This window comes from Zalophus californianus, chromosome 10 (assembly GCF_009762305.2).
Source record: "Zalophus californianus isolate mZalCal1 chromosome 10, mZalCal1.pri.v2, whole genome shotgun sequence".
NCBI classification, from domain to species: Eukaryota; Metazoa; Chordata; class Mammalia; order Carnivora; family Otariidae; genus Zalophus; species Zalophus californianus.
In genome coordinates, this window is record NC_045604.1 from 79,210,549 (window position 1) to 79,226,168 (window position 15,620).

The 15,620-nt window shown below is 46.9% G+C and overlaps 2 protein-coding genes across 7 annotated transcripts in view; one reads left to right on the forward strand and one right to left on the reverse strand.

The window, feature by feature from the left end:
- Nucleotides 1-15,620, forward strand: part of SNX29 (sorting nexin 29) — a 509,507-nt gene that overhangs the window by 154,864 nt on the left and 339,023 nt on the right. The window lies entirely within an intron of this gene.
- On the reverse strand, nt 14,254-15,317 carry LOC113932917 (ATP synthase-coupling factor 6, mitochondrial-like). The gene is made up of 2 exons (XM_027612458.2): nt 15,304-15,317; nt 14,254-14,587 (listed from the first exon to the last, which is right to left on the reverse strand). The coding sequence occupies exons 1-2, from the start codon at nt 15,315-15,317 to the stop codon at nt 14,254-14,256; spliced, it is 348 nt and encodes a 115-aa protein (XP_027468259.2).

Genomic DNA, 15,620 nt, shown 5'->3' on the forward strand with positions numbered 1-15,620 from the left:
ACTGTAATTATTGGTCTGTTTGGGCTACTTATTTTTTATTTTGCAAAACAGAACTAAAGCCGTACTTAAAAAAAAAAAGATTTTATTTATTTAGAGAGTGTGTGTGAGCTGGCAGGGAGAGGGAGAGAGAGAATCTCCAGCAGACTCCCCGCTGAGTGCAGAGCCTGACATGGTGCTCAGTCTCATGACTCTGGAGCCCGACATGGTGCTTAGTCTCACGACCCTGAGATGTAAGAGTCAGACGCTTAACCAACCGAGTCACCCAGGGGTACCAAAGCCCTACTTGAAACAATGAAAATGTTTCCATCCTTGCTTTGGATTGCTGCATGGATCTCCCCTTATGTGTGGGGTCTGCCAGTAGTCTGCGATGGTGGTAAACCAGGGAAAGTCAGGTACAACTTCCCACATGGCTCATTAACGCTATGCCTGTCTCATTGGCATCCCAGGGAATTTTTGGTTTTGTGGGAAACCTGTGATGAAGTCTTAGCTTTGCAGGCTGCACCAGGAAAATGGATTTCCTGGCTGGCTGTCAGCTGATGAAGTCATTATCCTCATGTGAATATGGAAACACCAGGTCCTTTGTCCTTGTCTCCCTGCCTCTGGAGAAATCAGATTCCTATGGCCTGGGACTGTACCAGCTGATGGCCTGGCCCAGAGCTGGAGTCCCCGAGAGGTGCTTTTCTGCTCTCTGCCAGGAAAGCAGGAGGGTCAGGTGTCCAGAGGGGACGGTGGTGAGCTACCTGTCTGGCTGTCCATTCCGTCAGGGAGCCTGTGTGTCCGAGTAGATATCTTGGAATCCCTTTCCTTCCCCAAGCTCGCCCGGTTGCCTCTTTCCTTGTCAGGGTTGGCTTCATGGTCCTCATTGTTAATAGGGCCACCGTTTATGAACTGTCGAGGGTGGGAGGTGCAGTCATTGGTTTGGTCATCCTTACCACCATTAACAAGGACTCTCATGATTGTGGTAGCTCACATTTATTGAGTGCTTGCTGTATTCTGGGCACTCATTGAATCCTCCCAGAGTTCATTGAGGTAAATACTATTATCCATGCCATTTGACAGAAGACGGAGGCACAAAGGGGATAAGTGGCTTGTCCGGGGGGCCATAGCTGGGGAGGCACTGAGCCAGGATTGGAATTCAGACACTCACTCCGGAGCTGGGCTTGGCAGACTGTGGCTGGCAGAGCTGCCATCTGTTTTGGTAAATACGGTGCTCCTGTCGCACGGGCATGCCCCTCCATTGACGGGCTGTCCACGGCAGCGTTGGCCCCGCCACAGCACAGTTGAGCAGTGGCAACACCGGCCGTTGGGCTCACGAAGCCTGAGGTGTTTCCTGTCTCACCCTTTACGGAGAAAATGTGCTGACCCCTGTTCTAGAGTCCAGGCTCTCCGTCACCATGCTACACTGCCTTTCAATTTGAAAAATCGAGTCCCTGAGTTCCTATGGGCTGCTGGGTGCTGTGCCAGGAGCCCTGGGAGACAGTGACGCGAGCTGGCGGACACGTCTCACATTCTGGTGGGGAGGCAGGCGGTCATCAGGCACTCACCTCAGTAAGTGTGTATTTGCAGGCAGAGTTGTGCTCTGAAGAAGTGCGGGCTGTGTAAAGGCAGTAAAGAGACACTTAGTGCTTGTACGTACATGATGGAGGGCGCGGATCAGGGAAGATGCTCTTGGGGAAGGGATGCTTGAGCAGATAGAATCAAAGGGAGGAATCCTCAGAAGGAGGCAACAGGATATGCAAAGGCTGGGAGGTGAGCAACAGGAGACGGGGGAGAGGATAATTCTCCTTTCGGAGGAAGAAACGGAGGCTCAGAAGCAGAAGTAACCCTTGTCCAAGGTCACAATAGCAAGGTCATGCAGGCAATTGAACGCACTTTGATTCTAAACTCTGTGTAGTTACTTCTCTTCTGTGTTCCTCCATGTGAAATGTCCATCTCCTTCTGTGCCTTACTCCGGCTCAAAGCCTCTTCTCAGAATGGGATAGGCTGAGGGGTGTCCCAGTGACCCTAGGGCGAGGCCTGGACACTTAGCAGGCAGCCGCATGGGCAAACTGGGGCCTTGAGACCCTAGTGTGCCTTTTAGCGCCCGATCCACTTAATGTCCCTGGTTTTCTCCTTAAGAGCGACTTCTTGGGGCTTCTTTTCATCCCTCATCACAGTGAGGCAATCTGAGCACTTTCCTGAGTTCACCTTTGCTGCTAGAATTTTTTTAATGATCCATCTTGGGTTATTATTAGAGTGTTACATAAATTCTTATCAGTGCTTTCTGGTAGGTTGCCCTCTAAGATCTTTTCGGAAGATAACAGGAATTCATAGAAAAAGGAAGTGAATGAGTTGCAGTAACTTGAATGCTGGTTTCTTCTTGCCCCAAATCCTTGCTGGAAGAGGCTGTGAGCATGGCAGCTGGGGGCTGGCCGGGGAGGTGCCATTCCACTTCTGACGGGCACCGGCGGGGGAGGGCATTCACGAGGGAGGGCCCACATCTGGACGGACCGTGCCCTCCCTGAAGGAGGACTTCAGAGGTGACCTCAGCACTTGAGGCCACGGTTAAGGGGTGTGGGTTTGGGGGTGATGAAATGCCCGAAGACGGAGCGTGGTGCTACTTGCAGTAAAAAACATTTATTGTATGTGTGCAGTAGGTGACTGGTATGCTAGGTGAATTGTATCTTAATAAACCTGTTAGAAAAGGGAGTAGAGGGGAAGGAGAAAACCCCCTTGAGCTCATTCAGGCTCAAAAAAACAAGGAGTAAGGGGCACACTAGGGGATGTGAGAGAAGCTTGAAGAGGTTTTAGTTTGAGGGCCCTACTCCTGTCTACAATTGTGAGGGAGCCCGCGTTGCAGAGAGGACTTGACCAGCACCTAGGGTGGGCTCGGAGCCCAAGGCCGACTGCTGTGTACACAGGCCTTCCAAGGCCCCACTGGGACGTTAAATATGCCAGAAGGTGCCTACTGCACATGGAACCCTTTGGGGACTTCTTCCCAGGAAGGAGCCCAGGACACCCTGTGGGGCTCGTCGGTGGGCACAGACTTGTTGGGCCTGGACTGGGGTCTGGTGTCTCCTGCCTCCTACCTGAGGGACTGTGGTGCAGTCCCTTTATCTTTGGACAGGGTGCTCGGTGAGTGGGAGGGTGCAGGAAGCAGTGAGGGAGTCACTTGGAGTATGCACGTACCCCTGTGTAGCCGGCACTGGGGGGGAGGGGAGACAGTAAGGCAGGTAGAAAGGATTTCTCCCCGGTGGAACTTAGTCTCAAGTGGGGTCACCCCCCCCCAGCCCTGTGGATGTTAGGGGCTGTCACTCTTTGTTGGAGGCTGTCCCATGCACTGCAGGACCTTGAGCAGCTTCTCGGGGCTCTGCCCGCTAGATGCCAGTAGCAGCCTCCCCTCAATCATGACCACCAAAAACGTCTTCACACGTGGCCCCCTGTCCCCAGCATTGGCATTGGCCCCGATGGAGAACTAGTGCTGTGGAGAGGGGGAGCAGCTCCCCTGTGCTGGAGGCAGCCCGGCAGCATGTGGGTGAGGGAGGCGGCCCCGCAGTGAAGGGCAGTGGGGCCTCAGGGAGCCCTGGCACTCCGCGGGCGAGGTGGTTGCTGGGAAAGCAAGCAGCGAGCACAGCGGGGGCGGGCCTTGGAGGGGGGCGCTCGGGGACAGCCCAGCTCCCCAGGTCTCTCCAGTGCCCTGGCAGCCAGTCTCCCCTGTGCTGCCAAGGGAAGGACAGGGCTGTGGGCGTGTGGCGCCTGGGGTGCCTGCCCATGCTGTGTGTCCAAAGCCGGCATGTGGAGTGATGGCGCCCTGGCAGTGCATTTGGGGGGGTGCTCCCAGCAGGCTGGAGGCCAGGAGGGGGAGGGTGGTAGTGATCCGGGGGTCCAATGGGCTGCCCTTGAGAGGTGCTGGTGGGCCATAGAGGATACTGTGTGTAGAGCTGGGCAGGCAGGCTCCGTGAGCCGGGCCGGTTAGGACGAGGGAGCGGTGGAGGATGATGGGGCTCTGAAGGAGGTGTGTGGGCCTGAGCGTGTGTGAGTGCACGTGCGTGTGTGTGTGTGTGTGTGTGTGTGTGTGTGTGTGTGTGTGTGATGCCAGTCCGGGGCTTCATAGGAGATCTCCAGGAGACCTTGATTTCCAGGTAGATAGTGGTGGGATTTACTTATGGCTCTGGAGCTCAGGAGAAAAATCATGGCTTTTAGGTGCTTTTAGGGTCGTGGGGAAGTGATGGGAGTTTTGTATCTGAGATTACTTTGGTGGTTTGAAGGAGAGCTGGGAAGACCTTTGACTAGGGCCAGGGTGCATGCTGGTGGTCTGTGATTCCTTCGCTAGCTCCTGATAGACCCCATAGGAGAACTCCAACCCTCCTCCCCGCTTAACAGAGACTCTCGGACGATCTGACGGTTTCCTCCAGAAATGTATGACTCCTGCTGTTAATGGGGGTTTCACAGAGTTGCTCCCATCATCATCACGTTATAACTAAGAGCACCAAATGGATCCTGGCTCTAGAGCCTGCTGTTGTATCACTAAAGCCTTGCCAAAAGGCTGAAATTTATTTAAAAAAAAAGAAAAAAGAGGGGGAGCTACAAAGTACTCAAGTTACTTCCTTCTTGTGATCCTCCTGAGTCAGGTAGCAGTAAATGTACACTTTTGATAGGTCTCTGCCAGAGCATGGTGTGTGTGTGTGTGTGTGTGTGTGTGTGTGTGTGTGTGTGTGTGTGTGTGTGTGTGTGTGTGTGTGTGTGTGGTGGACTCTCTTATTTTGAGCCTGTGTATTTAAAACCGTTTGCTGAGAGAGCGAGAAGGCGGGAGCCCCCAGCTCCAGTTGGGGCCGTATTCCAAAGTCCATGTGGTTTCTTTGCCAAAGAGGAGTGTATGGTTCGGGGCGGTAGCCGGTGGGTGCTTTCCCTAGGTATGGCGAATGTAGAGGAAGCCCTGTGTGTGAGGGTTCTTTGGGTTGCAGGTTTTAAAAAAAAAAAGTGAACTCCAGTCAGTTTACATAAAACAAAACCAAAAAAAAACAAGGAACCTATTAGTGGGAAGCCCAAAAGGATGGTGTCCGCTTCTGATATGGATCCAAAACAGGAACAAAGTTTCTGGGCTCTGAGTCTTAGCCCTGAGCTTTCTTTATGGATTGACCTCTTACACAGGTGGGCATTCTTGAGAGGTGGCAAACATGACTTTGAGTAGCTCCAGGCTTACAGTCTTCTTGAAGGATCTCTGCAGAGTGAGGAACACCATTCCTCCCCAAAAGGACCCTGGCTCAGTCTGTAAGGGTCAGTAGGGCCTCCCCTGGCTTGGTTGTCAGTTCCAGAGGGACGGGCTAGCCAGGGTCAGGTGTCCACCCCCGGTAGGTAGGGAAGGTGGGGCTGTGGGATTGATAGACCCACTAGAATTTCCTGAAGGGCAGTCTCCAGAAGGAAGGGAATGGGGTGACTCCCCCAAAAGCAGACGAATTTCTTCTACCTGGAAATGTTGGCAAATCCAGGATCCTGGATTTCAGGTCTTTGAAGTGAAGAGTAGAGGAACTTCTGCTGGTCACGGGTGAAGGATCCCTACTTTTTAGGCTTAATAGAGCATTTATGTCAAATTCACGTTTGTAATAATTATTACAGGTGTTCGTTGTTGACCTCAGCCTCTACTGTCTCCTTTGTCCACAGCTTGTGGCATGGTTGGCGGTCAGTGGTTACATCTGGTTGAGGACTTCGTTTTAATTCTCAGCTCTGCTCCTTACAGGCCGTGGTACCTTCAGGCAAGTCTGCTGCTCTCTACCTCAGTTTCCAATGGATGCCAAACCTACCTAACTCATGGTGCTTTTGTGAGGACCGATGGGAGGCCTGAATTGATGAACGGTGAAGTTGTTAGCAGACATTCCCCCCACTGCTGCTTGCTGGTGGTGGTCTGGGGGCACACATGGGTTTTTAGTTTTCCCCCTAACTTAGACCAAAAACTTCGAATTTTTATTCTGGAAGTATTACACTCTCTGAGAGTTTGTCTGTGTGTGTGTTTTCAAATTTTACTTTTTACGTACTTAACAATGTGAAGTGTTGCCCAAGAATGAACTGCAGCTCGGTACCTGAGGAGACTCTCACATGGTTTGGCTTTGCTTACGTGCTGAGGAGAAGTAGGTTATGTATGTGTCTTAAAATAAAAGGTGGTGTATTGTTCTTGGCAATTTAAGGGGAGAAGGAAATGGCAGGAAGGAGAGGACCAGGCTGGAGGAAGAGCACGGAGACAGGGCAGAGGGTGTCAGGGTGGCTTGGGTGGGGCTGAGATCCGTCCTTGCTCTGCTCTGGTGGGTGGCACCTCTACCTGTGTCCCCAGGACCTGAAAGGAAGGGGGTGACAACACGGATTAGGAGCTGGGGCTGAACCTCCGCTCTGCCATTGACTAGAGCTGTCACCTTGGTCATCATTCTCTGAGCCTCCTGTTCTAGTCTGTAAAATGGAACCATAATATGATTTTCTTCATAGGGTTGTTGTACGGATTAAACAAGGAAATCTGGGTAAAGTGCTTAGAACTCGACAGCAGTTATTAAGGGTATAATGTTACATTGTTAAGAGTATAATGTTAGAACGAAAGAATGTCATTTTTAGATAGGAAGGAAGTTGGCTGTGCAATTCTCACTTTAAGGGTAATGGACACTGAGATTTGAAGATATAAGGTAACTGATGTGAGGAATCGTATGGCTCGTGAGTTGGTAAAATTCATCTGTAAGGGACCAGATAGTAAATACTTTGGGATCTGTTGACCCCATGATCTCTGTCGGAACTACTCCACTCTGCCAGCGCAGTGTAGAAACGGCCACAGATGACACATCAATGAACAGTTGTGGCGGTGTATCCGTAAAACTCTAATTACAAGATACTGTTACCAACAAAACTTTATTTCCCATGGTTGTGGCTGCTTTTGGCCTGAGGTCTTATTTTGCCCTCCCCCTGACAGCCCTCTTGCCAAGTGGTTAGTTGCCAGGTGCTGAATTAGCTACTTGCATCTGGGTCTTGAGGCTTCACATTCTAGCCCTGTCCCACTGTGACACACAGCTGCGTCTACATGCGTATTAGGAGAAGCTTGTCTGCCAACCAGGAGCCAGACACCTGCTTTTGCAGCTGGTGAGACCCTTTGGGAGAAGGGAAGGGCTTCATCTCCCAACTTGTGAGATGCTGGTAGAGAAGTTTCCTCTCTTGAGGGCTTAATGTATTTTAATTCCTTGGATGCTTGGCTGGGTTTTACAGCCTTGCCGCTGTTTGTTGATGGTTCAGCAAAAGTGAAAGTGATTGATGGGAAGTCTTTATCTGCAATGGCAGGCACCTGCTAACTGTCCCTAAAATGACAGAGCCTCAGACTCCAGATCAGCACCTCCTTGGTGTTCTGTCGCTGCTGCACAGCATCCCCCAGGGGCTTCTCCTGGGACGTGGCTGGGCCTTCGGCTTTGTGCTCCTGAGCTGCAGGAACAACCATGTGGGAGGGGTGGTGGAGCGGAACCCCTCAGGAGCGCGCTTGGCTCCTGGTCAGCCTGTGACCGCTCTGCTCGAAGGGCAGGAAGAAGTCACTGGAGTTTTTCCAGCCTTGACCTCGGCTCAGAGAAGAGTGTTCGCTCTGGGCAGACGGGCTGTGGAGGGGTTTGTCGCTGGACTCCCACCAACTGCACGGCAGGTTCGTGCCAGGTGCCCTGGGCCGGGCAGGAGCAGGTTGGAGCGGTGACAGCACCCCACCTCGTGTGGCATTCACCAGCGGTCAAGGCAGCCTCGGAACCAGCGCAAAAGAATCCTCAAAGCTCATTTAAAAACCTGCTTCTCCTTCTCCCTCTGCTCCTGCTTGTGCGCTCTCTCGCTCTAAGAAAAAAAAGAAAAGAAAAAGGAATAGGTGTATTTTCCACGCGATAACCCTGTTGGTGCTTTCTTAATAACGAATGACACAAAGATGAGGAGGTTGCACAACGAGCTGAAAATGGAATCTCCTGGGTGGCTTGTTGGAAAGTGACTAAGTTCTCCCCCTTAGTAATAAACAGCATGTTGAAGGAGATTGTGTGTTGTGTGCGGTTGAGCTCTTGGGATTTTTGGAGGAGGAAAATGGTTCTATAAATTGCAAATATCGTTAGTCTACTGCAAATTTTAAGTCTTCTGTCCTTGAGCTAGGAGGGACATAGCTTAGTGTCCTCTCTGGAGAAGCCTAACAAAAAATGTTAATTACATTTCGTTTACCGCTTAGGTAACTTCCAAAGGGAGATGGGGCTCGGGCATAATTATTTGGGGATTTTTCCATTTTTAGAGCTGATGCTTAGGGATTATCTGAATTGTTACTAATCTTACTGGGCTGCATGTTACTCCCTGCCTTGCTTATAAACTTGCCATGGCATTGGCCTCGTCAGAAGTGGGTCACTATTTGCTAAACACTGAGTTAATGTCCTCCCAAAATTCCTATGCTTGCAGTCCTAACCCTTGATGTGACTGTATGCGGAGACAGGGTCTTAAAGGAGTAATAAAGGATAAATGAGGTCATCAGGGTAGGGCCCTGATCCAAAATGATGGATGTTGTTAGGTTCTTAGGAGAAGAGGAAGAGCTAGCAGGAAGGAATGCAGGCACACAGAGGAAGGACCATGTGAGGACACCAGGAGAAGGAGACCATCTGGAAGCTGAGCGGAGTGGCCTCGGGAGTAAACCAAACCTCCTACACTTTGGTCTTGGGCTTCCAGCCTCCAAAACGCCGGGAAATACATGTGTAGTGTGTAAGCCACCGGGTCTGTGGTACTTGGTTATGGCAGCCCTAGCAGAGTAAGACACGATTCACTGATGTCTCTTGTCCCAGCTTCTGACAGGTGCAGGTTCAAATCCTGGGTCCACGGCTTATTAGCTGTGAGTATTTGGGGCAGGTTAATGAACCATCCTGTGCCTCAATTTCTTTTTCTGTAAAGTGGGGGATAGTATATGTCCCTGAAATGGCGTATTCTGTGATTGTGTGTTGTTGTAGTGTGACTTGTGAAAGGGTTTGACTCCATCTGAGCCTTGTTTTCTGAGGGTAACCCATAGGCTGGTGTTCTGTAGCCCCTGTTTTTTGTTTTTGTTTTTGTTTTTGTTTTTAATTGGTTTTCCGTGACTTCCACCTCAGTGATGGAGGCAAACATCTCCCTAGCATTTATGGCCAAAGCGGTGTGGTATAGGGGGGAAAACAAGCTGGTCCTGGGGTCAGGTTGCATGTGTTGGGGGTGGGGGGCACTGGCTGCATTTCTACTTAAAGCTGCAGTTGGCTCAGTGTATAATGGGGCCAGTGTGGAGTTGGGCTGGAATTCTTGCATGTTGCACAGACTAGGATTCTGTGACGCCATTTTAATCCACGTGGGGCTATATCCCTCATGGCTGTCCTGGTGGTTTTTCTCCCCTGGTGGGGGGGTATTAGTCTGTGGAGGGTCTTAATAAAAGATATTATCAGTCTTATTTAGAGGCAGACCTTGTTGGTTCTGTGTTCGCACATCATCAGTGCCTGGTATAAAGCAGGTGCTCAATTATTTTTATTAAGTTTTATTGATACACAATTCACATGTGGTAAAATTCATCTACTTCAAGAATGCAGTTTAGTGGTTGTTAGTACGTTGGCAGCATTGAATTATTTTCTCAATTTTAAATAGGAATATGAATGAATTCATTCTCTGGTGCTTCACTTGTAGCGTTCACTCATTCGCTCGGTGTTGGCGGAATGCCTGGTATGTGCCAGGTGAGGTGCTAGTTTCAGCCCTGGGGATCCAGCAGTGTCCCAGGCACATGAAATTGTGTGCCTTCATGGAGGTCACGTTGTGAATTTGGGAGGACGCAAGCCAGGATTTGGTAGTGGTTGGCTTTCCCTCCCTCATGTAGCTGCTGGCCAGCTATTGAACAGGACTACCTAGCGATAACTCTCTCTGCTTGACCTTAGACTTCATTGTTTCTGCCATCCCAGAAGTTGCTAATGTGGACTCTGTGTCATTGTAGTTTTCATCTGATCAGTATTCACTGGACGTGGGGAAGGGACCAAGGTCAGCAAATACCAGGGTGGAGGTTCCATGCTTCAGTGAGCTCCGGAGGATGAGATGTGAAGGGACCTCTCCGGATGAACACCTGGTCACAGGGCATGGCTGCAGTGGGGGGGCTGCAGTAAGATTTTTTTACGTACACTTTCCCCATTCTTGGAAAAAAATCCCTTTGCATCTACATTACCTGAGCCCTCAGCCAATAACCTACTTTTTCACTTTAATCCTTGTTTAGTCTTTGTTCCGTAAGTTGACATAAGTTCTGTAAGTTTTTGCTCCAGCTCTTTGGCTGGCTGGCTAGTCATTTGGGCTCTTAGAAGCTTGTTCTCTGCTATTTTGTGGGGAGCTAGGTGGGATGGGCTGGTGTTTTCAGGAACAACCTGCTCAGACTTCCTGCACGTAGTTACTAGTTTGTGTTCTTTATACTTGAAAATAAACTAGGTGGATCTAAATACCCTTAGATCACATTATCTTGATTATCTTAAATAGGTTACTGTGTCTTTTAGAAGCATCGCTTTGGAAGATGGATGATAACCTAATTTTCTTTCTCTTAGAAGTCACTAGCCCCAGGGGATTCTTCTTTCTCCCATGGTCAATAATTGCACTAGACTGCATCTTGGTATTAGTCACTCAAAATTCGTATTCCCAGGTACGTGGTGTGCTCTGGCAATATATAATAGCAAATTTCTTGCAACAAAGATTTTTTCCTCTCCAGTGGCTTCTGTTTGCTCTATATTAGATCTTATTTCTCCCTGAGTATTTGTCACTTTCTCTCAAATCATTTTTATCCCTTTATTTCCTTTCAGTTTTTTTCTTAGTGTTTTTGAAAGTTTTTTCTTTTTTCTTTTTTGACCTTGCAGGTGTTCCTTCTAGGTTGGTATTCATTTCTGAAATGTTTTCTTCAATTGCCTGAGTTCCGTCACCTCATGACTGCGTCTAATTCTGCTTCATGTTGTTTTTTCCTGTGTTCCATCATTTCCGTGTGTCTTTTTTTTTTTTTTTTGTCCATGTGTCTTTGAACATAGTTCGAAATAGAAAGTTGCAGTTACATGGGTATTTCTGGCATGCCTTCATTACATGTAGATATGTTCCACTTGTTACTCTTACTTAGAACTTTGGGATTTTATCTGGATCCTTCTGTTGCTCTTCATGTGTAGTCAGGAAAGTAAACTTCTGGAGGGAGGTGGGGTTGGTGGCTGCCTTTTCCAACTTGGCAGTGCTCCCTCTTCTGTTTTGATGGTGTGATCAGGTGTGTGGGAGCCTTTTCCCTGAAGCTTCCTGCCCTGGTCCTGCTACCTTGCCTTTACCTTGGTTGTCTTCTCTCCCTTCTGGTGTGTCTCTCCTCCATTATGATTCCACTCAAGTGGGTGGTGTCTTCATTGTGGGTCCCTGCCCTGGAAAGGAGACTCAGTGGGCCAGTTTCCAGGATGAGTGGAGGCCAACCTACATGAGCCCCGTCAGCCTCCCTGTAGGTTCCTTGTACTCAGCTGCTGCAGGGAGGAGGGAAACTCCCCCAGTGTTTCTGTACTTGATGGTTCGGCATGTTCCTTCCCAGGGAGTACCCGTGGTGGATGAGGGGGCTGTTTTTGCAGGATATCTTATCAGATGCCCTTGTTTCCCTCTGCACTCACCTGCCCAGAAGGTGATGCCACCATGGCTGATGGTTTGTCCTTACCTGCTTATTAGTCACCCAGCTTTACATTATCCGTGAGCTTGTGGTTTTGGTATTTAGTTGTTATGTATATATTTAGAGAGATTACAAAAATATCCTGCTCTCCCTACTGTTTTCCTAGAATCCCTTCCTGAGTAAACCTTTAAAATAACACTGATACCCCCGGCCGCAAATAACGATTCCACCAGATAAAGCACAAAAGAGGGAAGTTGCCTTTGGATGTGAAATTGAAGGTGAATAGTAAGCTGGTAACAGGCTGATTGATTACAGTGGATCAGAGTTCATTTTCCTTCATGAAACTGCTGATTCTTTTGGTTCCTAAGCACCTTCATTTGTTCCCAGCAGTGCTTCTCATTCCGGGTGCTGCACAGGGCTTCTGGGGGCCGAGGCTGTGAATCCTTCAGCCCGTGATGTCGCCAGAGGGGCTGAGGTGCCAGGTGCCCCTGGCCAGTCACCTCTAGCCTGAGCAGCTTCATCTGTTACCCTCAGTGGGGCATAGAAAAGTCATTTTGAGTCCTGCTTATGGATTTCTTTATTCACCAAACATTCCTTATTTGAAAAACTTTCGCTAAGGTTTTTTGTTTTTGAAAAATTTCAAACCTACCCAAAATGTGCAAGGTTAGTACAATGAATTTGGGTACACATACACTTCTCCTAGATTGACCAGTGGTTAACACTTAGCACATTTGTCTTTATTTCCATTTTTTTAAAAAAATTTAAATTCTAGTTAGTTAACATAAAGTACAATATTGGTTTCTGGAGTTGAATTCAGTGATTCATCACTTACCTATAGCACCCAGTGCTCATCACAAGTGCAGTCTTGAATGCCCACCACCCACCCACCTCCCTCTATCAACCCTCCCTTCTCTATTGTTAAGAGTCTCTTAGGGCTTGTTTCCCCCCTCTCCTTTTTTTTTCTCTCCCCTTTCCCATATGTTCATCTATTTTCTTGCTTAAATTCCCCATATGAGTGAGACCATAGGGTATTTGTCTTTCTCTAACTTACTTCACTTAGCGCAATACATTCTGGCTCCGTCCATCATTTTTTTGATGGCTGAGTAATATTCCATTGTATATATACCACATCTTCTTTGTTCATTCATCAGTAGATGAACTCTTGGGCTTTCTCCATAGTTTGGCTACTGTAAATAATGCTGCTATACATACCAGGGTGCATGTACAGCTTTGAATCTGTATTTTTATATCCTTTTGGGTAAATACCTGGTAGTGCAATTCCTGGATCGTAGGGTAGCTCTATTTTTAACTGTTTGAGGAACCTCCATACTGTTTTCCAGAGTGGCTGCACCAGCTTGCATTCCCACCAACAGTGTAGGAGGGTTCCCCTTTCTCCGCGTCCTCGCCAACACCTGTTGTTTCCTGTGGTGTTAATTTTAGCCATTCTGACAGGTGGGAGGTGATATCTCATTGGGGTTTTGATTTCTATTTCCCTGATGATGAGTGATGTTGAGCATCTTTTCGTGTATCTGTTAGCCAGTTGGATGCCTTCTTTGTACAAATTGTCTATTTATGTCTTCTGCCCATTTCTTAACTGGATTATTTATTTTTGGGGTGTTGAGTTTGATAAGTTCTTTGTATATTTTGGATACTAACCTTTTATCAGAATGTTGTTTGCAAATATCTTCTCCCATTCCGTAGGCTGCCTTTTAGTTTTGTGGATGGTTTCCTTCACTGTGTGGAAGCTTTTCATCTTGATATCAAGTCCCAATAGTTCATTTTTGCTTTTGTTTCCCTCGCCTCCAGCGATGTGTCTACTAAGAAGTTGTTATGGCCGAAGTAAAAGAGGTTGCTGTCTGTGTTCTCCTCTAGGATTTTGACAGATTCCTGTCTCACATTTAGGTCTTTAATCCATTTTGAATTTATTTTTGTGTATGGTACAAGAAAGTGGTCCAGTTTCATTCTTCATGTGGCTGTCCATTTTTCATGACACCATTTGTTGAAGAGACTGTTTTTCCCATTGGGTATTTTTTTTTCTTCATTAAAGATTACTTGATTATATAGTTGTGGGTCCATTTCTAATTTCTGTATTCTGTACCATTGATCTGTGTGTCTGTTTTTGTGCCAGTACCATACTGTCTTGATGACTACAGCTTTGTAATAGAGCTTGAAATCTGGAATCGTGATGCTCTAGTTTTGTTTTTTGTTTTCAGGATTGTTTTGCTATTTGGGGTCTTCCATGGTTCCATACAAATTTTAGGATTGTTTGTTCCAGCTCTGTGAAAAACGTTGATGGTATTTTGATAGGGATTGCATTTAATGTGTAGGTTGCTTTGGGTAGCATAGACATTTTAACAGTATTTGTTCTTTCAATCCATAAGCAGGGAATGTTTTTCCATTTCTTTGTGTCTTCCTCAATTTCATGAGTATTGTATGGTTTCCAGAGTACAGATCTTTTAACTCTTTAGTTAGGTTTATTTCTAGGTATCTTACTGGTTTTGGTGCAATTGCAAATGAGATCGATTCCTTAATTCCTCGATTTCTTTTTTTTTTTTTTTGACAGTTGAGAAATGTATGTTTATTCTGATACAGTTGTACAACTAATCTAGGACAAATTACCAAATAAATTTTACATTCTTTCTTTAGGACTGGGGTTTTTCGATGACTTCAAATTTAGGTTCTTCAAATTTGAAGTCCGGGAATGTATTCATTTCTGCTTTACCATACATTTGCTTAAGCTTAAAAAGCTCTCTCTCTAGGTCTTGGTGGTACTCTGGGCCAGTATCAATGGGTCCTTCAGATGCCTGTTGCTTAGTTCTGTATTCTCTAGTCTTGTCCACAGAGAGTTTCTGTACAGGATCAAGTTCCTTATTAAATGCCACTGCTGTAACACCAGTGTTCCTCCTCAAATGAACTGAGACTGCAGACCGAATGAGAGAGGAGAATCCGAAGAGCCTCTGAAGCATCAGGGTAATTCTGTTACTTGCACTCAGTCCCAAGCTGCCAGAGCCTCTGTGGCTGCCACCATTCTACCTCGATTTCTTTTTCTGTGGCTTCATTATTGGTGTAGAGAAATGCAACAGATTTTTGCACATTGATTTTATATCCTGTGACTTTGCTGAATTCATATGAGTTCTACCAAGTTTTTGGTGGAGTCTTTCGGGTTTCCTATATAGATTATCATTTTGTCTGCACAGAGTGGAAGTTTGACTTCTTCCTTGCTGATTCAGATGCCTTTTCTTTTTATTGTCTAATTGCTGAGGCTAAGACTTCCAGTACTATGTTGAATAGTAATGGTGAGAATGGACATCCTTGTCTTGCTCCTGACTGTAGGGGAAAGGCTCTGAATTTTTTGCCATTGAAGATGATATTAGCTGTGGGTCTTTTGTATATGACCTTTATGATGTGGAGGTATGTTCCATCCATCCCTCCTTTGTTGAGTGTTTTTATCCAGAAAGGATGCTGTATTTTGTCAAATGCTTTTTCTGCAGCTATTGACAGGATCATATGGTTCTTAAACTTTGTTAATATGGTGTTCCACGTTGATTTTTTTGCAGGTACTGAACCACCCCTGCAGCCCAGGAATAAATCCCACTTGATCATGGTGAATAATTCTTTTAATGTACTGTTGACTTCGATTTGCTCATATTTTATTGAGAATTTTTGTCTCCATGTTGATTAGGGATACTTACCTGCAATTCTTCATTTTAGTAGGGTCTTGATTTTGAAATCAAGGTATTGCTGGCTTTGTAGAATGTGTTTGGAAGTTTTCCTTCCATTTCTATTTTTGGGAACAGAGTGAGAAGAATAGGTATTAACTCTTCTTTAATTGTTTGGTAACATTACCCTGGAAAGCTATCTGGCCCCAGACTTGTGTTTGTTGGGAGTTTTTTTTTTTTTTTTTAAGATTTTACTTATTTGATAGAGACAGCGAGTTGGGGAGGGAGAGGGAGAGAGAATTTGAAGTAGACTTCAAGCTGAGTGCAAAGCCCGAAGTTGGGCTTGATCC